The sequence below is a fragment of the Vanessa cardui genome, chromosome 26, assembly GCF_905220365.1.
Source record: "Vanessa cardui chromosome 26, ilVanCard2.1, whole genome shotgun sequence".
In the NCBI taxonomy this organism is placed as follows: Eukaryota; Metazoa; Arthropoda; class Insecta; order Lepidoptera; family Nymphalidae; genus Vanessa; species Vanessa cardui.
In genome coordinates this window covers 7,941,762-7,966,964 of record NC_061148.1, presented here as the reverse complement: position 1 = coordinate 7,966,964, position 25,203 = coordinate 7,941,762, and the positions used below count along the sequence as shown (strand labels likewise).

The 25,203-nt window shown below is 33.0% G+C and overlaps 1 protein-coding gene across 2 annotated transcripts in view; it reads right to left on the bottom strand.

Moving 5' to 3' along the window:
• Nucleotides 1-1,395: 1,395 nt before the first annotated feature.
• Nucleotides 1,396-25,203, bottom strand: part of LOC124540719 (limbic system-associated membrane protein-like) — a 167,106-nt gene continuing 143,298 nt past the window's right edge. For both annotated transcript variants that reach the window (XM_047118401.1, XM_047118402.1), the window contains exons 3-14: nt 13,120-13,221; nt 10,400-10,513; nt 8,791-8,899; nt 7,934-8,070; nt 7,131-7,246; nt 5,664-5,811; nt 5,034-5,124; nt 4,201-4,339; nt 3,655-3,810; nt 2,792-2,963; nt 2,633-2,665; nt 1,396-1,627 (exon numbers count right to left, since the gene is read on the bottom strand). In XM_047118401.1, coding sequence (XP_046974357.1) covers nt 1,545-1,627; nt 2,633-2,665; nt 2,792-2,963; nt 3,655-3,810; nt 4,201-4,339; nt 5,034-5,124; nt 5,664-5,811; nt 7,131-7,246; nt 7,934-8,070; nt 8,791-8,899; nt 10,400-10,513; nt 13,120-13,221 — 1,400 coding nt within the window. In that variant the 3' untranslated portion in view covers nt 1,396-1,544. The remainder of the gene's footprint in view (nt 1,628-2,632; nt 2,666-2,791; nt 2,964-3,654; nt 3,811-4,200; nt 4,340-5,033; nt 5,125-5,663; nt 5,812-7,130; nt 7,247-7,933; nt 8,071-8,790; nt 8,900-10,399; nt 10,514-13,119; nt 13,222-25,203) is intronic.

Genomic DNA, 25,203 nt, shown 5'->3' with positions numbered 1-25,203 from the left:
AAACAGCTAGTTGTACAACAGTATGAATATAATTAGTACAGTTACATAATCACAAATTATTTGCATTAAAATTACAATTAATATAACCGGAATATTTTTTTTATGTTACGTAAAAATCAAAGGTATTAAATATAGGGTTTTCGGAATTTTGGTAATTATAAAAAAAAATTGGAATAAATTTTGAAATTTAAATTTAATTTGTAATTTTTTTAACGGTTTTTTCAATTATTCATCAATTGTTATGTTATATATATTATTACAATAAGGATAATAAAAAGCAATACAATTAAATAATGATCGTTGCTTCATAAAAATGTATCACTTCTTTTTTTGAAAGAAAAAAAAAAACTAAGTCATGTTAATTCTTTGTGTATCTGTATAGTTAATTGTACTTTTATACTATATAATTAATGTAATCTCTTCTACATAAGACATTATAATGTAAAAACCTATGTATATATAAAAGCGCCACATTATTAATTATATCTTAAACGAAATATTCACTTATTTATTTAAAAAGCGATTTTTAATATTATAGACTAGCTGGTAAGTCATTGAACTGTCAGAAATCTTTCATTTAAATGTCAACGTCAATTTTTTTTAATCGTCCTAAAACTTTCAGTTTGACAGATGTCAAAGTAACTTTTAATTATTATTTTTTAAGATTTTTGATAGCGCAATGTCTTTTCATTAAAGTACAGTGAACTGGAAGATTACAATTACATTAATAAGGTAGAGCACCTCTTGGAACTATTGTATATTAGGCACATTATTTATAACTACATATAACTGGTATTAGTTTAAATAACTATTAAATTTAAAAATGGCAGCTGTTAAAATTTTTCGTTTCTTTTTAGGCTGAATATTTTTTACCTGTGGCCGAGTGAACATTAAAAAAAGCAATTCATTACGATTTAAATAAAAACTGTAACACTTATTGTGATTAACTTAAATACACTTTGGTAATAATTACCTATATTTTTAATACATTAAAACTAAAATTATTTATTTGTGAGAAAGTTTACATTATAATAAAAAGGACATACAATTTTAATTAACGAAACTTACCGATCGAATGAATCATTAATTTAATTAAAAAATAATTGTATAATATTTACAATAAAATAATTAAATACAATGATATTTAGATAATTTTAATTACATAATTTATTGATAATTGAAAGTGATGAAAATCAGAAAACGTATTTTTTAAGTAACTTGGCTTTTGTCTTTTAAAAGTTACCTTTCATATCGAATATTTTGTACTTCGTTTTTGCATATACTATATCGGAAACAAACGCATATAATTTTAATTAATATTAACGTCAAAAAGCCTCTAAAATGAGTATACGTCAAATGTCAAAATGCATATGTCGACAATTTAATATTTTTTTGTTTCAATAAACTTTTTAATCACCAACATTTATACAAAAAGCGGTGTTCGAACATCGACAGATTTGAAAAAAACGATAATCAAAACAGCGAATGTATATACTTGTCTTATACTTGATACTAGCAATAAATAATTAAGCTATTCCGTCGCTTTACATTCGCACGAGGAGATACATTATGGAGGCGGCGAGGACGAGGGACGATGACGTCATCGAATGCGCGCTGTCTCGGTACACTGGAATGGAAATAGATTTATTTTACAATTTTGCATATACTAGAGTCGAGATGGCCCAGTGGTTAGAACGCGTGCATCTTAACCGATGATTGCGGGTTCCAACCCAGGCAAGCACCGCTGATTCATGTGCTTAATTTGTCTTTATAATTCATCTCGTGCTCAGCGGTGAAGGAAAACATCGTGAGGAAACCTGCATGTGGCAAATTTCATAGAAATTCTGCCACATGTGTATTCCACTAACCCGCAATGAAACAGCGTGGTGGAATATGTTCCAAACCTTCTCCTCAAAGGGAGAGGAGGCCTTTAGGCCAGCAGTGGGAATTTACAGGCTATTGTTGTTTGCATATACTATATTAAAAGTCACCCCCGCACTGGTGATTTCTATCAGGGTGGCTGTTTCGTCACTCTTGTCGAGTCCATGAATATGTATGGAGTTGCGCGCACATTACGACGTGACAATTGGGTGACATTTGTGACGAGTGACGACAAGAGTGACGAAACAGTCACCGTGACAAAAATCACCATTGCGCGCTGGTTCTTAGCGAGTTGGTTGTCACGTGTCAGGCATAAAAGTAGCCTGTGATCTTTCTTGGAGTTCAAGTTTCCTTCATAACAAATTTAATCGAAATCGGTTCAGCGGTTTAGTCGTGAAAGAACAACAGACAGACAGACGATAGACGGACAGAATACAGTAATGTATGTATATGTAAAATGACGATTCAAAAGTGCTTCTGAAAACCTACTTGAATAAAATGTATTTTGATTTAGTCTTCGAATATTTTTTGGTATCGTTCAAAACAAGGTAACAAGGCAAGGAAAACCTCTCACGGTATAAGATTTTAAGTCTCTTTTGCCTATAATTCCACCGGCTCACTCATGTGTATTTTATATTTGATGATACAGTAAAAAGTTTTGTGAACCCAAATTGTATTATTGAAATCACCAAAATAACCATTGGACGAAAACAGTTTTGGAAAATAAAATTATTTTAAAAACTATGCTTACCTGAAGCGTGTTGAATATACTGCGGCTGGGCTTCTATAAAGAAAAAAACAAAAAAACGAAAAATATTAAAAAAAAGAAAATAATAAAAAAAAAGAAAAATTGAAATCAATTCAAAATAATAAAAGCTTATCTACACAACTATATATATATATAAAATACCTATTTCAACGAAAGCGCTGTCCGTATGTGCGCTCCAGCTTTTGTCGTTCTTTACTTTGACAGTCGCCTCGTACTTGCCGCTCTGCAGCTGGTCGTCCAGGGTGTACACGACATCATATTCATGGTTCCTGCCTTGTGGTACCGGCACACTCAGCGTCCTCCACTCGCCTTCCTGTAAATCCGGAAATAATGCGTCATGTAACAGGCACTTAGGAACAATATGTGATTGGGAATGAGATGATCGCCTCCAGGCTGTTTCAAATAACAGGAATATGTTTATTATTGTAAATTATAAATTGACATTATAAAAAAAAAAAAAATATCCCGCTGAGTTTCTTTCGCCGGTTCTTCTCAGGTCTGAGGTATTATATTCCGAACCGGTGGTAGATTATCGACAATCAATAAGAAAGTGTAAACACTTCTATTTTGAATAAAGGTTTTTGACTTTTGACTTTTGACTTTTGTTGTGTTCCTTAGACAAGAGGCAAATTGTACATTGTCAATAAAACATAAAAAATAAGTAAAAGTAAACAGTCTGTAAATTTCCCACTGCTGGGCTAAAGCCTCCTCTTCCAATAAGGAGAGGGTTTGGAATATATTCCTCCATGCTGTTCCAATGCGGGTTAGTGGAATGCACACGTGGCAGAATTTCTATGAAATTAGACACATACAGGTTTCCTCACGATGTTTTCCTTCACCTCCGAGCACGAGATGAATTATAAACACATATTCAGAGGTGCTTGTCTGGGTCTGAACCCGCAATCATCGGTTAAGATGCACGCGTTCTAACCACTGGGCTATCTCGGCTCCGTAAGTTATAAACCATTACCAATAAAGTGTATAAATTATATATGTATGTTTACCCCAGACATGTCCTTGAGTTGAATCTCAATCTGTTCGACAGGCTGGTGGGAGTGAATGGTCCATGATAACCTCGGTCCATCTACTTCGAGATGTTCAACTACCGGACTTTGGACCAGGTCGATGGATCTGTTGTGTGAACCAAATTCATTTTCAGCCTGAAATAAATTTAATATTGATTAGCTATTGCAATTATAAATTATATTCAATAAGTTTTAATGATTTAAAAATCTATAAATTTTTGGTGATAGGTTCTTGTGCTAGTCTGGGTAGAGATACTATCTACTCATCAGATATTCAATCGCGAAACAACAGTACTTAGTATATGTGTTCCGGTTTGAAGTGTGAGTGAGCCAGTGTAACTACAGGCACAAGGGACATAACATCTTAGTTTCCAAGGTTGGTGGTACATGGTCGATGTAAGGAATGGTTAATATTTCTTATAGCATCATGGCCCATTTGCTTGTCCGCCAACATATAGCATAAAATGGTCATAAATGAAACTTACCTCGCAAGTGAATATAAAAAAGGTCATAAATGAAACTTACCTCACAAGTGAATGTACCGAAGTCCTGGTCGTCGTCTGGGGTGACAGTGAGGTTGGAGTGCTGCCCTCTCGTGCTGATACTGAACTCGGTCGAGGACTCCTTGATACGTTGACCATCCTTGTACCAGCGGATGTGGGAACTAGGGAAGATACAGATGAAGACATCATTGTCGTAGGCGGCCTTGCTCGAATTTTAGGAGTTGAGTCATCAGATGGAGTAGAGTCATATACCTACTCAGATTGTATATATAAAAAAATAATCTTTATTTAATACTAGTGACTGTGTACTTTTCCCGGCTTCACACGTGTGAAACTAAGTTTTATTTTTTATATCTATATATTTTTAGTTGCTTTTTACTGTCAAATTTAAAAAATATTCTATTTCGATTTATTTACAAAAAAGTCTAAATAAATTATACACCTAAGCCTTCCTTACAAATCCCTCTATCTATTAGTTAAAACCTCATAAAAATTTGTTCAGTAGTTTTTTAAGTTATCTCGAACATACAGACAAACAGTCGCGGTCGGGGGACTTTGTTTTATAACATGTAGTAACTAGCTGTGCCCGCGATATTGTACGTGTTTGAATTTGACAAACCAAATTATTATTGTAGCCTAAGTTACTCCCTATTATATCAGTTATCTGTCAGTGAAAGTCCCGTCAAAATCGGTCCAGTCGTTCCAGAAATATGCCGGAACAAACAGACGAAAATTGTAAAAAATGTTATTTTGGTATATGTACCCTGTATATATACATATGCATTGAAAAGATAGGGCTATATTAATATTACAAACAGACAGACCAATTTTATTATATGTATAGATAAAACTTACCTAGGCTCATCGTGTACAGCGCATTGTAAGACCGCTTCCACGTTGATAGCGGAGTTCACGACTGTCTTATGAACGTGAACGCGAGGCTTGCCTGCAAAGGATTTTGTCACAATTACATATATATTACATTTAAAAAACATATATTCCAAAGTCAAAGTCAAAAACCTTTATTCAAAATAGAAGTGTTTACCCTTTCTTATTGATTGTCGAAAATCTACCACCGGTTCGGAATATAATATCTCAGACCTGAGAATAACCGGCGAAAGAAACTCAGCGGGATTTTTTTTTATTTTATTTTAGTTTTATGTTATTATTATTTTATTATTATTATTAACAAATACGAATTACTATTAATACATTTAAAACTCACAATCGGATAAAATTAATTTGATATACTATGCTATATAGAAAATAATACATTAGTATTGCCAATTAAATATATATTTTGACAATTTACTTGCAAAAAAAAAACTCAAAATAATCTTTACAATTTAAATCATCTATTAGAATTAAAAAAAAAAAAACATCCAAGGAATGAAAGGTAATCTCACGATATTACCTTTCCATTACTTACGTTTAAGGTAAGACACAATTATATTACCTTAAATAATATAAATATTAAAAACTTACCTTTCACCGTAATGTAGACCTCAGCTTGATTTGAGCCGACTCCATTGAAAGCGTAGCAGTAGTATTTGCCGGAATGCTCGCGCCTTACGTTCTTGATAAAGACGGAGTTGACAGTGAACTCTCCGTCCTTTTCTGCCAGACGCTTGTTCTGTAATGAGTAAAAGAGTAAAAATACATTTAGAAATGTTTCTTTGTAATACTGCGCATTTGTATTTAACAAAAAGGTTATTATTGTAGCCTAAGTTATGCCTCAGCACATCAGCTTTCTGCCTGTGAAAGTCCCATCATAATTTGTGCAGCAGTATCAGAGATTATCCTTAACAAACAAACAGACATACCGACAAAAATTATATTTAAAGGCATTTTGGTATATGTACATTGTACCGTATATAGTACATATGTACAAACAGACACTCCATTTTTATTGAATGTAGAGATTTAGACTTAGTTTGATATTAAAAAATGTTAATAATTATTATAAGCGTTTCAATAGTAGTATTAAATAAAAATGTTATGGACCTATGGATGTGTAGTTATTTATTTATTTAATGATCAATAGTAACATGATATAAAAATCGGTACATATTGAGAGTTGAGTAATCTTTTGAAAGGTAAGGTAAGTCAATTAAATTTATCATAGGTAATCACAAAAAAAAAAAATTTAAATCACAAACCGACAATCGATTTTATATATCAGTTTTGTTTATTTCTAATCAATATTTCCTATTTACGTAATAATTAATTACGCAATGAGGCGCCGCGTATCCGGTGGTCGGGGTATGTTTCCTTGTCCGGGATAACTAGGTTGAAATGACATATCAGCTTGTCAATATCGAGTGATGTTTATTTGTTCAATAACGGAAGTTGCTTGTTGAACTTGACGTTGTTATAACACATTTAGACGCGAATACGTAAATAAACGATGCATGAGATCGCCTTAAATCTACATTTTTTTAGGTGAAAATTATTAAGAATTTTATTAATTAATAATAATAGATATGAGACAATATCACATACATTATTCTGATCGCATTCTAAGTAGCTAAAGCACTTGTGTTATGGAAAATCAGAAGTAACGACGGTACTACAAATACCCAGATCCAAGTCAACATAGAAAAGTAATGGACTTTTTCTACATTGACTCGGAACCTAACCACACACTACTCGATCACGGAGGCTGTCGAACGTTTTATACTAAAGCTGTCAAATGGGTAGGAGACACACAAGATGGAACTTGATTATCTACATAATGGACATTTGCAACAATAGAAGTCTTGTGTATGCATTACCAGCCTTTAAGAAACGTGTAGGTACGTTCTTTTCTTGATTTTCAAGTCGTATTGGTTAAGAAAAACTACCTGTCAAAGCTGTTGTGTATTTTTGGACATTTATGTGTAATATGTCCAAAAGCTTAGTATTGACATCTGTCAATCTTATATTTGAGTAATCGTTTTTACGTTAACTTACCCCATTCTCACCATCTCTTGACCAAACAATTTGAGGAGGGGGTGATCCAGAGACCTCGCAAGTGAGCTGAACATCTGAACCTTCGACGACTTGACCATCATGACTTGCCGTGAACCCTTTAAAAGAAGACCATTTATTAAATACAGTCACGAAAACTAATATACTACCATTATTCGCTGAATTATCCTTGATTGTTATGTCCCTTGTGCCTGTAGATACATTGGCTCACTCACCATCCAATACGAAGTATTGATAGAGGTACAATATATGATATGTGGTACCTACCCAGATAGGCTAGCACTTAGCACAAAATTCAACTACAGATTACAATTGTTACTCTACAGCTATTTTATTCAAGTAGGCTTTTACAAGAATTACAAGCACTTTTGAACCGTCATTTAACAACTATATTAAGTGAAGCTACCCCCGGTTCAAGAAATTCAGTACTTAATCGTTTTTTCTATACAATTATGTGCACTTGGTGATAGGGCTTTGTGCAATCTCGTCTGGGTAGGTACCACCCACTCATCAGTTATTCTACCGCCAAACCACAGTACTCAGTATTGTTGTGTTCCGGTTTGAAGGGTGTGTGAGCCAGTGTCACTACAGGTACAAGGGACATAATATCTTAATTCCCAAGGTTGGTAGCACATTGACGATTTAAGGAATAGTTAATATTTCTTACAGCGTCATTGTCTATGGGTAATGGTGACCACTTACCATCAGGTGGCCTATCTCGTACGTCAACCTATACCATAAAAAAAGTAGTAAATGCTGGAATTATAGTAGTAATTAATACTTACTGATAATCTTAGGCGGTTCGAATATAACTACGGTGTGCTCAATGGTCGCTCGGTTCATTTGCAGTATGTCGCACTTGTAAGCGCCGCTGTCGTATAACTTGACATCTTTTATCAAGAGGTCAGTTGAATTCGCGGGGCTGGAAAATAATATACAACACACTTTTAAGGCAGTTTCATAATTATACATATCTTCTTGTTTATTAAAGTGTGTGGCTATTTTTGTCCCAGTGATTATGGGACGAAAGCTAAGACACCAACATCACATACATTACTCTGATCCCAATGTAAGTAGCTAAAGCACTTGTGTTATGGAAAATCAGAATTAACGACGGTACCACTGACAACATAGAATACCAATTATAATCTACATCGACTCGGCCGAGAATCGAACCCGGGACCTCGGAGTGGTGTACCCATGAAAACCGGTGTACCACCACCACTCGACCACGGAGGTCGTGGAAGATGGTTGTTTTGAGTTCCAGCCAGTGTGTAGAAAAATTTATTGCATTAAATCAAAACATAACTTTTAAATGGTAGAAGCAGCTCATCATACTTTGTAAAGTAATGTAATGGTAAAAGAAGAATTCCATTTGTACAAAAAAAAATCTGGGAAGTCGATCGTATGTGCGATGTCGATGGCATGAGATCTGGTCCAGGACCAAAATTAATGTGCTTTCTTTGTTAGCACTGCCTACCTCATGATTCCGGGTTTCTGAGAATATCTCTATAGGAAAACCCAATATCTTTTAAAAGACTTAGATTTAGACCTTAACCCTTTCTTGAACCTATCACGGGTCCTACGACTTTATCTAGACCAACGAATCCAATCAAGGAATATAAATATTATGGTAACTCACATCGAAAACCTATTCTCAATTCCGTAAGAAGTGAGGTTTTGATCGATTGACTTTTGCGTTCCAATGAAGAACTTGCCGTCATTTCTCGTCCATTGAACAACGACACCATCTGAAACAAACAAAATATATTATCATTACATAGTATAAAAACAAAGTCGCTTACCGCTGTCTGTCCCTGTGTATGCTTTGATCTTTAAAGATTTTTAAAGATTTTAGTATTTAATAAATTGACAATATAGTAATAAGACACTGATCATTTTAGAAGTTTCTAATGTAATTCGTTAGCAACTGAAAAAGTGAACGTTGTAAGACATTCTGCATATAGTATCAGGCTATCAGCATTGCCCACGTACGAAGGCGCAGCGGATTGCTAGTTAAGAATAAACTTAAAATATACTTAATTGAATAAATTTAAATAATTGACTAGAATCATAAAAGTAATTAGTGGTAGCTCTTAATTTGACCTTATTGATGGTAAGTGTAATGCTTCTATATAGAATTAAGGAGTTTGCGTTTGAGTAAGGAGCAACCCTTAACTGATACTACGTTTGAGAGTGTGAAAATTTAAATGCGGGTTTGTGGATATAAATTTGACAGGAACCTAACACTTAGGTATAAACAAAGATTCAATCTCCATTCTATCTTCGCCAGCGCACGTGACATTAGCGAAATAATCTGTGCCCTCTGGACACAAATAAAAGCCAAAATAAATAAAATAAACAATGATTAAACACATGAAAATTCAGTATATATAAAGTAATTGGCCAAGTTTGAAACCACAATTCTCGACTAACAACTACGTACTTGATAAAAACAAGTTGACATCTAATAAAAGTGTTAGGTTAGGTTAGGCAATTAAATTTTAATGCTTGTTTTACATACTCGCTAAACATTTTAATTATAATTGATACACGTCATGACTGTCATAAATATAGTCTCGCACTTGTGTTATAAATTGTGTTGCGTCACAAGATGGCGTCGTTCCGGTGGCGCCAAAACAACTTCCGCCTAACGGTAACGAAGTGACAGACAGCGTGTCCACTTACGTACGTAAATCAATTTATTATTAGATGTGATTTATGATGATTGTTACTTTTCATATGATTAATATGATATAATAAATTAAGGTAAAGTAACAGCCTGTAACTACCCACTGCTGGGCTAAGGCCTCCTCTTCCATTAAGGAGAGGGCTTGGAACATATTCCAACACGCTGTTCCAATGTCTGTTGGTGGAATGCACATGTGACAGAATTTCGATGAAATTAGACACATGCAAGTTTCCTCACGATGTTTTCCTACACCGCCGAGCACGAAATGAAATATATAGTGGTGCTTGCTTGGGTTTGAACCCGAAATCATCGATTAAGATGCACGCGTTCTAACCACTGGGCCATCTCAGCTCAGCATGATATAATGACTATTAATAAATAATAATAATTTATTCAAGCGTCATGTTGTATCATTAACAAGATGTGAATGATAATAATTTCGATAATGTTAAACTGTGGTGCAGTTATTAACGCTCGCCAACAAAGCAATGTTACTCTATTTCTTAACACATTTAAATACAAAAAAAATACACTGTAATTGATTCTGTATAAAACGTACCTGCTGGTGAAACTTTACACTCCAATCTTATATCTTTCCCGAGTGTAGCGTTGTAATTGGTCGGTTGCGTCAATATGATAGCATCTGTTTCTTCTTCTTCATCAGCGTCATTTCCTGGAATTATATAAGAAGAATAAATCAACAGCCCTTTATTATTCCACTACTATCAGTCAATCCAATTTGTCCTAGTAGATAAACAAGTATCGGATCAGATGATATATTATCTCACGATATGTGTATACTTTATATGTATGTGACCAGTTAAAATGTGGACCTAAAACACTAGCGTCAAAACTAATAATAAAAATAACGAATGTAATTTAATATCATCTAATTATATCATATCTATACTAATATATATGTATATTATAAATGTGAAAGTAACTCTGTCTGTCTGTCTGTCTGTCTGTTGCTCTTTCACTACCAATCCACTGAACCGAATTTGAAAAAATTTGATATTAATCAAATGTGAAGTTCAAGGAAGGATAGGTTACTTATCAACCGACATCCAAAAGGAGGAGGTTATCAATTCGTCTGTATTTATTTATTTATTTTTTTTTTTTTATGTTTGTTACCTCATAACTTTTCACTGGGTGGACCGAGTTTGAAAATTTTATTGGCTGACACCGACTCCAAATATACCAATAACTATAACTACATGATATAATCGTTAATCGACTTTTAAGTAGTCTAATTTTTTTCATTTCATTTAACTTAGGAAGACTCTAAAAAATATGTTGAATACGCAATTATTTTTATTACTTTTTAGTGCATATTCATTTGTTTTAAGATAGTGTTTTGTTTGAAGTCGGTTTTTCTTTTTGTTAAAATTTTATTTATTTACAGCGTCATTGTCTATGGGTGATGGTGACCACTTACCATCACCTGATGGTAAGTGGGCCACCTGGTCCATATGCTCGTCCGCGAACCTATACCATAAATAAATAAAATTTTAACAAAAAGAAAAACCGACTTCAAACAAAACACTATCTTAAAACAAAGGAATATGCACTAAAAAGTAATAAAAATAATTGCGTATTCATCATATGTTTAGAGACCTCCTAAGTAAAATGAAATGATAAATATTAGACTACTTAAAAGTCGATTTACGATTATATAACGTAGTGATAGTTATTGTTATATTTGGAGCCGGTGTCAGCCACGGTGCCCTTGCCCCAACAATCAAAAGAAAGAAGCGATACGAGCCCCTTGATTGATTCAGTATATTATCGTATAAAAGGTAATTTGTAAAAAACATATTTGTTAAAGTATTCTCGTGTTGTTTTTTGATAGATATATCATAGGGTTTTCTTGGCTGACACCGACTTTAACTATAGCAATAATTATAACTGCATTATATAATCATAAATCGACTTTTAAGTAGTCTAATATTTTTCATTTCATTTTAGTTAGGAGGACTCTAAACATATGATGAATACGCAATTATTTTTATTACTTTTTAGTGCATATTCATTTGTTTTAAGATAGTGTTTTGTTTGAAGTCGGTTTTTCTTTTTGTTAAAATTTTATTTTGTCTAACACATGATATCTTATCCTCTAAAACGCGATAAAAACAGTATCTGATATATTTAGGAAGAAATTTAACAACACAATAGTCATTGTGCGCAATTCTATCGACAAATCTTCTACGTTATGGTACTTATGACCTTTTGACATTGGAACTGAGAAAGTTAATACGGGTGGCAAAAATATTTGTGTTTTTTGTATTTTGGTCAATATACTGCGTATAATTTCCATCGGCATCTTGTTCATTAAAGTTTGTTCCGTTCTCATGGTACTTCCATGGGTACAACCGGTTCGAGAAGATGATTCCAAGAAGCAATTAGCAATAAATTTATAAAGTTAAGTTTATCGATAATTCAGCGCTGTGATCGCTTTAATTTAGTCTTTTAAAATAAATTTAATGTTTCTACGTGCGGAGCCCGCAAGCTGTGTTTGTGTGTGTGTTGGTACGTATGTGTGCAATGTAGTAATTAGATGAGTTTTTTATCGTAAAAAGATAAGTTCCAGTAATATACAGGATGATTAAGAAGCGATGTGAGGATGATGCAGAAATCAGATTTTTAGAACATGATAAATATTTCGAGAACAATTTATAGCCGTTCCAAACATAACACGTAGAAGAGAGATAGAAATTTAGATTCGATAGGTTTCAGATGGTAACTAAGATGCGCTTATAGACAATAACACTGTAAGGAATTTTAACCATTCCATACATCGCCAATGGGTGACAAACCTTAGGAACTAAGATATACTAGTTATCGTCCTTCAAATCGGAACACAAAAATTTTGGAGACTGTTGCTGGGTATAGAATATCTGACGAGTGGGTGGTGCCTGGTGGTAGAGCTTTGTGCAAGCTCGTCTGGGTAGGAACCACACACTCATCAGTTATTCTACCCCCAAATAACAGTACTCAGTATTGTTGTGTTCCGGTTTGAAAGGTGACTGAGCTAGTGTAGCTACAGGCACAAGGGACATAGCATCTTAGTTCCCAAGATTGGTGGCACATTGACGATGTAAGGAATAGTTAATATTTCTTACAGCTTCATTGTCTATGGGTGATGGTGACCACTTACCATTAGGTGGCCCATATGCTCGTCCGCTAACCTATACCATAAAAAAAACTACCCAGGCAAAAAGCCCTACCACCAAGTAAAAAGTATTTATTGGTTGTTAGATTTATTAAGGGCTAAAGTACCTTCGGCGTCGTTTTGTGCTTCATCATCAGTCGCCTCATCAGCCAGCACGTCCTCGTAGTGGACGTCGTCGACTTCACGACGATCCCTCGAGTGTCGGGCTTCTGTAATAGAAATTATATTATTAATATTAAATTATAATAAATAAATATGAGACAACATCACATACATTACTTTGATCCCAATGTAAGTAGCGAAAGCACTTATGTTATTGAAAATCAGAAGTAACGGCGGTACCACAAATACCCAGACCCAAAAGAAAATATAAAACTAATAATAATCTACATCGGCTCGGCCGGGAATCGAACCCGAGACTTCGGATTGGCACACACTACTCGACCACGGAGGTCATCGAATTATGACATTTAATATGCACCTACTTCCTAGACAAAACAAGACCCGCTGAGTTTCTTTCGCCGGTTCTTCTCAGGTCAGGGTGTTTTCTTTTCCGAACCGGTGGTAGTGTTTCATTTGACCATCAATAAGTGAGTGTAATGCTTTTATATTGAAAAAAGTAATTTAATTTTGAGTTTGAGTTTCAATATAGATAATAAAATATTGTAATATGTTTCTTCTGACCGAATAATTGTTAAGTTTCTCACCGATCCATACAATAACATTTACATTACCAACAAGCTTTCTCATCTATACTAATATTATAAATGCGAAAGTAACTCTGTGTGTCTGTCTGTCGTTCTTTCAGGAAAATGCCAATGAACCGAATTTGATGAAATTCAATGTGAAGCAAACTTGAACCCCAAGAACGCACATTGGCGAACTTTTTTACCTAACATAAATATGGCAACAACTAGTCTGCATATAAAATAACGACATAAAACGGTTACAAGAATATATTTGAATTAAGAACATATTCGATTTCTGAAAACAGAACAACAATACAAAATTTATATAATGTAGAAATAACATCGAACATCCAACGATTTGTTTAACTTAAAGGCACTTGTATGCCTCTGTATCTTTATTAATCTGTTTACAATTCTAATTTACAACTGCTTAATTCCGTTGCTATTGTACATATCTTTATAAGGACATTGAGGTAGAAGGCACTACCATAAAGAGTGCCTGATATAATAGCACTTCTGTAATGCTTAAGCAAATACCTCAGGCTTGCAAGCGATTGGTTCAAGTTATAACCTTACTTACTTAATACGACTATTCCTTAGCTTAATAGCACGTTAATATTGTATGTAAAAGATAATTAAATAAGTACAGCATTGATGTGTATATAAGTTACATCTTATTTAATACGACATCCACAGCCTAACGACATGTACAGCCTTTTAATGTGGTGGTGTGTGGAATATATGTCTCTAATATTAAAGTAACCAACCATACATGGTATACATATATACAAAAATAACGTGTTTTTCAATTTTGGTCTGTCTGTTTGATTTTGACGGGAGTTTCACTAGCAGATAGTTTATTTAATAAGGAGTAGCTTAGAATTTCTTTCATTTTATAATTTTTTTAAATTATAAGACAATTTCAATTAATATTTTATGCCACATAAAATATGATTATGAAATTAAAATTTCCACACTTGCACCAAACGCTAAGACCAGCATGTCCGCTTGTCTTTCAAGCCGGTAATAATTCTAAAACTGTTCCTCGATTGGATGTTGATACAATATGTTTAGTTTTACCTTTTATAGTTCAGCTTTGAATACCTCCAAAGGTTCTGTTTACAAATATTATGTATGCTTTATTGATGGTGTATTTCGTTCGATAATAGTTTTTTAATGGTATTAGGTGTGAATTTGTTTTGATTGTATCGTTAAGCTTATAACGCTAGAAGTTCTGACTTCAGTTAGATGATTTTTTTCTGATGATAATTAATCAGTACCTGTACAGAGTAATCTATACTTCTATATTCTAATATTATATTATAAATGTGAAACTAACTCTGTTTGTCTGTCGCTCTTTCACTATCAAACCGCTGTACTGAATTTGATGAAATTTCATATGAAGCATATTTGAACTCCATGGAAGAACATAGGCCTTTTTTGCTAACACATGAAAAACAAACCCTGGCTGGCTAAATAGCTGGTATATATATGTAAAGATATAGATATAGATTTCTTGGTGGTAGGGCTTTGTGCAAGCCCGTCTGGGTAGGTACCACCCTCTCATCAGTTATTCTACCGCCAAATAACAGTACTCAGTATTGTTGTGTTCCCGTCTGAAGGGTGAGTGAGCCAGTGTAACTACAGGCACAAAGGACATAGCATCTTAGTTCCCAAGATTGGTGGCACATTGACGATGTAAGGAATAGTTAATATTTTTACATTATAGTACTAATACTCTCAGATAAATAAATTACATCACACATAAAAAGTCAGAGAGAGTGCATCATTTGTTCCAGCTCGAAGCTATTCAACTCGATCAGTATGCACGGTGTGACAGACAAACCGACACGCAGTCTTTCCTCGTCCATAATATCAAATGATTTATATGCTATGAGCTAACTCATGAATAATACTTATGCTTTGAGGTGACTTCTTTCGCATTTGAACTTAAGTGATCCAATGTATTTGAGAACAATTTATTTAAATGACATCAAGTTATAGTTATTCAAGCATCGTGGTCGAGTGGTGTGTACACCGGAATCATGGGTACTCCGAGGTCCAGGGTTCGAGGTGCAGAGTCGATGTAGATTATCAGTAGTTTTCTGTGTTGTCTTGGGTCTGACTGTTTGTGATAGTTACTTCTGATTTTCCGTAACACAAGTGCTTTACCTACTTACATTGGGATCAGAGTAATGTATGTTATGTTGTCTAATAAAAAAAAAGTTATAAGCTAAATATACATTTGACAAATAATTGAAGTAGTGAATTTAAATTTCTTTTGTTTTTTTTTTAAGAGAGTTTGATGTTTTAATATACAGGGTATAAATTTATTATGCCGTTAAAAAAAGCAAATTTAAATATAGAATTGCATTTATAACCTGTTAATTGGACTTCTCATATAAGTATATTTGATTTTTGTTTGATAATTATCTGTATAAATAGTCGATAGAAATTATTATTAATTGCTTACAGTTATTAAGTGCCTACTTAATTATAATTGTTGTTAGGTCATCAAGGCCTAGTAAGATAATAATAAAATTATATACATATAGTCGAGATAATTAGCTATAATTAATCACCTTGAAAATATACATTAAAGATTATTACATAGTGTAATGTTACATGGATATCTATATATGAGGTTTTAGAAGTTTGAAAAAACCAGTTATAACCGGTACGAAATAATTCAACCAATCAAAACACTTTATACAAGTATGATCTTGCAAATATTTAATATTTAATAAGATATAATAAACTTTTAAATATAGAACACGAAAGAAATTCATCTTTAAAATTAATGAAAAATTAATTTATGTAATTTCCAAATTCAAATTTCGACAATTCTTCTATATATCTGTTGGCGTATTGGCAGATTGGCCACCAATGACAGTTGTTGGTAAATATAGAGTATCGTCTATAGAAATTGGCACTGAAAGAAATATGTGTATTTTATTTAAATCGCCAATGCACCAACATTGGCAACTAACATATTTAAATCCCTTATGTCATTTGCTTGTCAAATATACTGAGAATTGCTCATTCACGGTAGAGTTATGTTGAGTGGATGTTACCTACCTAGACGGGCTTGCACAAAGCTCTACTACCCAGTAAATAAATCTTGAGCAGAATTTGACATATTAGATATATTATATTAGACATTATTAGATATTCGTAAAATCTGTTACTAAGCGTTACACATTTTAAGAATGTTCTCAAATTAAATTAAGAAATTCCCAAGGTTGGTGGCACATTGACGATGTAAGGAATAGTTAATATTTCTTACAGCGTCATTGTCTATGGGTGATGGTGACCACTTACTATCAGGTGGCCTATGTGCTCGTCCGCCAACCTATACATTAAAAAAAAAAATGATTCAAAGAACTTAAAAAATAATTTTCTATTAAATTAATGTTGAATTAATTAACATTAAAAATTCAGCTTTAAAGCATAATCAAAATGTGCTTAGTGTAATGAAAAAGTACATCGCCACGTAATTTAGTTCAATGTAACTTGTATAAGGAAGTAAGCTAACCGGCGAAGCGGGTCGTATCAATTAATTCTAATCAACGGACAGACAACATCTAAACATATATATAAATATAATAGGTCATTCTATACTCGATTATCTGGCTAGACCTCCATTGTGCTTAGGTTAATACTAATTACATAAAAGCAATTAGAAACACATTACGTCAGTTTGACATATTTGCTTTTTCATGTAATATATTAACTGTGGTTTTTGTCTTTGCCCAACTTAATCATAAATTCCTGATGAGTTTCACGAATGAATGGATCGAATTGAAGCAAAGAATGGTTTGAAATATTTCATATAGGTATGACTCATATAAATCAGCAGGATGATGTCAAAAAAAAATTAAAAATCGATGGGGGTTGATTAACTGGTGTATGGTATTTAACTCGGCGTTGTTTTTTGAAAAAGAGTAACTATTAAGTTTCTTCCGGTTCTTCTCGCTAGATCCTAAAGGTTTTCGATTCCAAACCTGTGGTAGGAACGTAACCAAAATGACGAACGCTATGTTACAATACAAAGTTTAAATTAATTTCTAACGCTAAACAACAGTACGCAGTATTGAACACAGAGCAAAAGTACTCGTGAAAAAGTTCCCCAAAGATCCCTTGTTGACACGACCAGTCATGTCATGTCATGTAGGCACAGTGGTACTGAATAAAACGGTCGCTTTAATTAGCCAGATTAAGACCATACCCTTGATCCAATTAGACTAGGACGCATGTAGGTCGTCTAGTGTATTTAAAATGCTTAATTTATTAGTGCATTAAGTTAATCGATCCCACGGTGCTTCGTCTAAGCACACTTAAGCACGAAAGGAAATTTACTTATATATTCGTTTATATTTTAATAATGATAAAGTTTTATTTGTTTACATTAAGCTGAGATGGCCCAGTGGTTAGAACGCGTGCATCTTAATCGATGATGAGGTTCAAGCCCCGGCAAGCACCACTATATATATGAGCTTAATTTATAATTCGTCTCGAGCTCGGCGGTGACGGAAAACATCGTGAGGAAACCTGCACGTGTCTAATTTCATTGAAATTCTGCCTCATGAGCATTCCACCAACCCGCATTAGAACAGCGTGGTGGAATATGTTCCAAACCCTCTCCTTAATGGAAGAGGAGGCCTTATTCCAGCAGTGGGAAATTTACAGGCTGTTACTATTATTACTTACTATTAAAGTAAAAGTAAAGTACTTACTATTGTTTACATCAAAGAGGTCCTGTACCTATAAACTAGCAGAAGCAAATATATATCCTTTAAAATTGTATCGTAAGACCGTTTTTTTGAATAACTTTTTACCTTGAAGAACTTTAAGTAATCACGACTGTATTTAAAGGCTGTATATCAAGCGGGGCTCGTAATGCCTGTATTACAAATTCATTTGAACAATTTCATTTCTGTCAAAACGGATTTCAAATAATATATTTACCTTTTATTTATCTTTATCTATTTGACTAGAAACAGAAGTAAAACAATTAGTTTAAGCGCATGAAAGCTTCGTTATGAGTATCGAAATTAATATTGTAGTTTTATTTTATTAATAATTTTAATTTATTTTGTAAGGAAACGAATTCTTGTTCAAACGATTAAGAAATAAGGTCATAGTTAACGAAAGAAATATTTGAAATGCATAGTTACAACGTTTATTCAAATATCGAGCTTATTTTTAGAGGAATAGAGTCTAAATTTCTTAAAACCGGCCAAAAGTCCACCCTTTGACTATATTTATATTTTTAGATGACTCACAGATGCAGCTGGTCAAATATTTCTTATTGGTTATTATTGGAACGCACAGACGGTCAGATCAATATATATATTTAATAAATACTGAAATTTTCAACTTATCCTAAAGTTTATATTTTCATTTACTTATTAAAAAGTCAAGAGAATCCTTCCTAAGAAATATTCTTCAAGATCATTTTTGTCTTTTTTGTTCAAGGAAGGCAGACTGGCTAAGAAATAACTTGATGTTTTCTTAATCGATATAGTTGGCTAAATGGTACAATAGATAATATGATGGTAAGTGATCACCACCACCAGATATTAACCAACCTACAAGGAAGATCTGGTTCACAACATCATGGGTTGAAAAGTCAAAAAGTTTTCCAGAACTTTCCATCTCTCGAAATAAATACATACATATAAAATTTCTACATACATAGCGACAGACAATAGCATAGACAGACAAACAATAAATCCATAGAGAATTGTTAAATTAACAAAGAAAAGAAAACCTTATTCTGAATGTACAGTCAGAGTAAGAAAACCTTCGTCAGTTTTCAAATTAATTCCTTTATCAAGTCTTAAACTCTTAGTACCTTTTGAATCTAAACATCAAATCATTGCGATGCAATACGTCATTCTCGATCGGTTAAGCAGATTGACGGTCATACTGAGCACACGAATATAGATCTTAAGGTGACGAACCTTTTCTTACCCCGACTGTACATTTTTCATTGCTTTGTTTAATGTTTTAAATAAAAGAGTATTATCAGCTAATACGTCTTCTTTTCACATTAATGACATCAATTAACGAAGATCATAGACTATAGTTTATTATCTAAAGAGCTAATGAGCCGACGATTGTGATCACATGGATTGAATAAAGCTCTTTGACTGTTCCCTTGGGAACTATTGCGAAGGCTCTTTGACTATGTCTTGAAATATACTTTATTTAATACTTGGACTTACAAAACGCAGTGTCAAGAACTTTGAGAACCGGAGACCCTTTTTAATGAATATTTTCTGTCTAGATATGAATCTTTAGATGCTTTTAAATTTAGAATTATTAAAAAAAATGACCATCACTTAATAACATAATATTAACATAAAACATAATATATAGCGACTATATTTAAAGGTAAGGTACGTGTTCACGACCTCCGTAGTCGAGTAGTAAGGACGCCGGTTTACATCATGAGCCACTCCGAGGTCCCGGGTTCGATTCCCAGACGAGTCAATGTCGAAAAAGTACCTTACGTTACTATGTTGTTACTATGTTGTCTTGGGTCTGGGTGTTTGTTGTGAAGTTACTTCTGATTATCCATAACACAAGTGCTTTAGCTACTTAAATTGGAATCTGAGTAACGTATGTGATGTTATCTTATATTGACTATATAGTTAGAGTAATATATAGCAATGGGCTTTTTCTTGTTAGATTATATATGTATATGTTCTTGTAAAGTTATTTTGTTTCATCGATAACCGAAAAGGAAGTCCGCTTCAAACATTACAGGCGTGTTATTGAACTCGTTTTATTTTTAAATTCGAGTGCTTTTAAACGTACTTATAGCAATTTTAGATGAACATTCGTAACTACTGGTTAGTGATTGAATCTAAATTTAACCGTATTTTATACCTTTATATAAATCAGTAATATAAAAATATTCCAATTGTTCTAAAGAAGGATGTAATCATTTATTGTCAATAGTAAATATAATAATAGTAGACTAAACCCTCCTCATCCATTAAGGAGTTGGTGGAATGCACTTGTGGCAGAATTTCGATGAAATTAGATACATGCAGGTTTCTTCAGGATGTTTTCCTTCACCGCCGAGCACGAGATGAATTATAAACAAAAATTAAGCACACATATATAGTGGTGGTGGTTTTCGAACATACGACAACAAATAACCTAAAACGCGTGCAAAGCTGCGGGCGATAACTAGTGATAATATTGTTGATTACAAAATCGATATTTCATCTTTAATAACAAAAAGTAGAACTGATTTGAAACCCAAAATCACTTGAAATTCAGGCTTTTAAAATCATTGACGTCCAGTACGTTGAAAATATTGACAAAGATGTGGAATCTCACTTAGTGAGATATAAAACTATACAAGACACCTGGATATACTTGCGTTCTAATTTAGATAGACAAATGGTCCAGCCACGCTCATTACTCTGACATTTCCACGCGAAAAGGCTTTGATGAAGTCATATGTACCAATCGAAATTGCTTATTATATTATTCATATTACTCATCTCTACCGTTAGCAATGAAAATTATATGATTTGTATACCTAAGCGGTATAAGGAGCGGTGTTTTGATAGCATTGAATGTTTTTCAAATGTTTATTTTAAGTTTCCGCGTGGTGTAAGTCTCAGGATTTTTAAAGTACAGATAAAATATTTTTTTATTATTAGTTTTGCTGACGGTATCGATTGTTTAAATAAGGAACACGATTGTTACTTCTAAAATATTTTTTATAATTTGTTTTGCTGATGGTATCGATTTTTTAAATAAGGAACACTATTATAATTCAACACGCATAGTTTAACATTGAAAAAAATGCGGTTTACTTAGTTACTAATGTGTGCTAGGAACCGTTTATTTATAATTAAAAAACAAGGTTTATTAGTCATCAAATTACGTGTTTTTACCTACAAATATATGACATACAATCTGTTGGTTTCAAGAAACATAGTTTCTTTATTGTGGTCATAATATTTATCTATATTTTCCGTTTCATCAACTAATCATGATTCTGATCATAATTAGTCATAAATACCAATTAAATCAATGAATTCATAAGCTAAAACTCTTTCTCATAGAGAATAGAACGCTACGATTGACTTTTGAGGTGTAAGAAATATTACTAATATAACAATTACACTAGCCTAGTCATTTATTAAACCTGAATTAATTCTATAATGATTATTGACGTATTTCGTCAATCACAGGCTTATAGAAAATACAATATGTAGTCATTTTCGTATAGAATTTAAATAGTTAATCTTATGAACTTGTACCATAAATAAGAATAACAAAACAGGTGGAATCAATGGTTTAACCGCACGTTTGTTCGATATCCTCTCTAAACCAATATTATACAAATAAACGATAGCTATGATCTTGACACAGATTCCCGTGAAGTATGTTTATATGTTGCATTAACAATGCGATACAATACATTGTCTGTCTTAAAAATATTGCAATATTTTTAAATTATTTATTATTTCTGAACGCTTGTTTTCTTCAAACGCTCAACGCCTCAATATACCCTTGGTGTTAAGTACTATACTATGTATATTATTTAACCTATACTAATATTATAAATGTGAATGTAACTCTGTCTGTCCGACTAAGCTGAGATGGCCCAGTGGTTAGAACTCGTGCATCTTAACCGATGATTGCGGTTTCAAATCCAGGCAAGATCCACCGCTATATATATATATATATATATGCTTAATTTGTGTTTATAATTAATCTCGTGCTCGGAGGTGAAGGAAAACATCGTGAGGAATGCATGTGTCTAATTTCATCGAAATTCTGCCACATGTGCATTTCACCAACCCGCATTGGCACAGCGTTGTGGAATATGTTCCAAACCCTCTCCGTAATGGAAGAGGAGGCCTTATCTCAGCAGTGGGAAATGTACAGGCTGTTACTAACTCTGTCTGACTGACTGTCACTACCAAACCTATTAACCAAACTTGATGAAATTTGGTATGAAGCAAAATTGAACTCCACGAAAGTCCTTCCTTGGAGTTATAGATAGGCTTTTTTGCCTAATACATGACAACCCTACCCCTATAACGCAAGCGAAGTCTCGGGCGACATATAGTTATATTGATTGAGAGTCAGAATCTGTACTGAAATAATATATTACGTATATTTCCGGAACATAAATTATTAATAATACATGACGCGTGGGTAAGTTTCCACACCACATAAAACATTGTTAACCGTTTAAAAAGATCGTAAATGTTAAAATTAGGAAAACGTACCGGATTTACGCGTTAATTTAGGTTAATTATTATAGTTTCAGCTAAGTCTTTAAAATGTAATAATGTTTTATTTATATCCGATACATTCGATTCCGTCATCGGTTGCAAAGTCAGCTTCGATTACAATTTACAACATAATTTTCCAAGGAGTTTTCACACAATGTTTATTTTAAGCGAGTTGTGCCTGCGACCTTGAACGCGTTTGAATTTAACAAAAAAAATTGTAGTCTAAGTTAATCCCTAAATAAAGTCCCGTCAAAATCGGTCCAGCCGTTCCAGAGATTATCCGGAACAATAACACAGACACACAAAAATTGTAAAAAAATGTTATTTTGGTTAATGTACCGTATATAAATACATATGCATTGAGTACAAAAAGGCTATTTTATTATTACAAACAGAAACTCCAACTTTATTATATGTATAGATAAACATTTTAAAATATAATAAAAAAATATATATTATATTTTATACTCGCAACTTTGTTTAATGTCAAACGATTTTAACATTTAATTTTCGCGCGTAAAACTTTACAGACGTTCGCGAAAGTAATGAAACACACATCACACAAATGACATCATATCTTTGAGAACGGATGTTATGATTATTTTTATTAAACCGAGATGCTGAGATGACTCACGGGTTTTATGATTACTTTCCCGGAATTTTCTAATATGATAAGCAAGACTCTCATGACTATAAACCTTTAACCTTGCGAATATTGTAATTAGTGAGAGGAACTCAAGTTTGAACGTTTTGAAACGATTGCAATTATTTTAGAAACGTTATTTCAATGTACATTTGATATATAATAATTATGTTTGTTTATTTTACATTCATTTGCATTATATGAATATATAAATTTGGATATTACGATCTTTGATTACCTATACGTAGGTATAGATTAGATGCAACACTGATACTATACATATAATACAGAATTTCTTTATTTACGATATCACATTAGAAACTTCTAAAATTATGAGTGTTTCATTATTATATGGTCAATGTAGTTATATACATACATATAAAAAAAACATTTTTTTCTCCTCGAATCAGCCTATCTATTAAAAAAACGAATCAAAATTCGTTGTGTAATTTTAAAAATTTAATCATATACATATAGGGACAGACAACGGTAAGCGACTTTAATTAATGCATCTTAATACTGATAACAATTATAAATATAACAAAAAAGCAGTAAGGCTTAACGCTTCGATTCAAAAGTCATATCTTCTTTTCGGTTGCGCAAGAGTTTAGATTAATTGTTAGATTTTACTCGATTGTTAAGAAACACATCGCGTTTTATTAAAGCTGTGAGATTATGAAGTCATTAGGGTGTTTCTCGTAAGATCGTTTAAGATTTTAATCATCTTAATAATAGTAATTACTGTCTATGCGTTTTGTTTCAACACTCACATATATTCACATAAAATAATCTCACTTAAAAGATATGATGTTATTTGTAATGTGTTTTAAATAAAGAATGCAATGTTTTTTTTAATAATCTAACAGTACTTGTAACTCAAAAATATTTCATATGAAATATGCGACGCCGCAATCAAGTTAAGACTTCAAATATTAGTGTTATTTAGTACAAAGGAGCCGAGATGGCCCATTTTAACCGATGGTTGCGTGTTCAAACCCAGGCAAGCACCACTGAATATTCATGTGCTTAATTTCTATTGATAATTCATCTCGTGCTTTGCAGTGAAGGAAAACATCGTGGGGAAACCTCTATGTATCTAATTTCATAGAAATTCTGCCACATGTGCATTCCACCAACCGGCATTGGAACAGCGTGGTAGAATATATTTCAAACCCTCTCCTTAATGGAAGAGGAGGCCTCAGCCCAGCAGTGCAGTATAAAACAGTCATTATGATATTACAAACAGATATATGAATAGTTTCATTGAGCATAATCTACAACTAAAATAAACTTTATCATAGTTTAAAGAAAAATAAAACAAAAACATATTGTTTACAATTTGACGTGTAACGAAACGTGAACTATGTAAATATAATTTCACATATAAAGAAAAACTGCATTACGAATACTAATCGCGATATTATTCAAATACAAATCCATGTGTTGTTACAAGAAATCCTTGTAATATCGTTACTTCAAACTGACTGACTTACTGGTATTACAATAAATTCAACGTTTCGTATTAAACAAATAAAACAGACTGACAGATCGATAAGCTACGTACATGTGCTGTGAATCATTGGT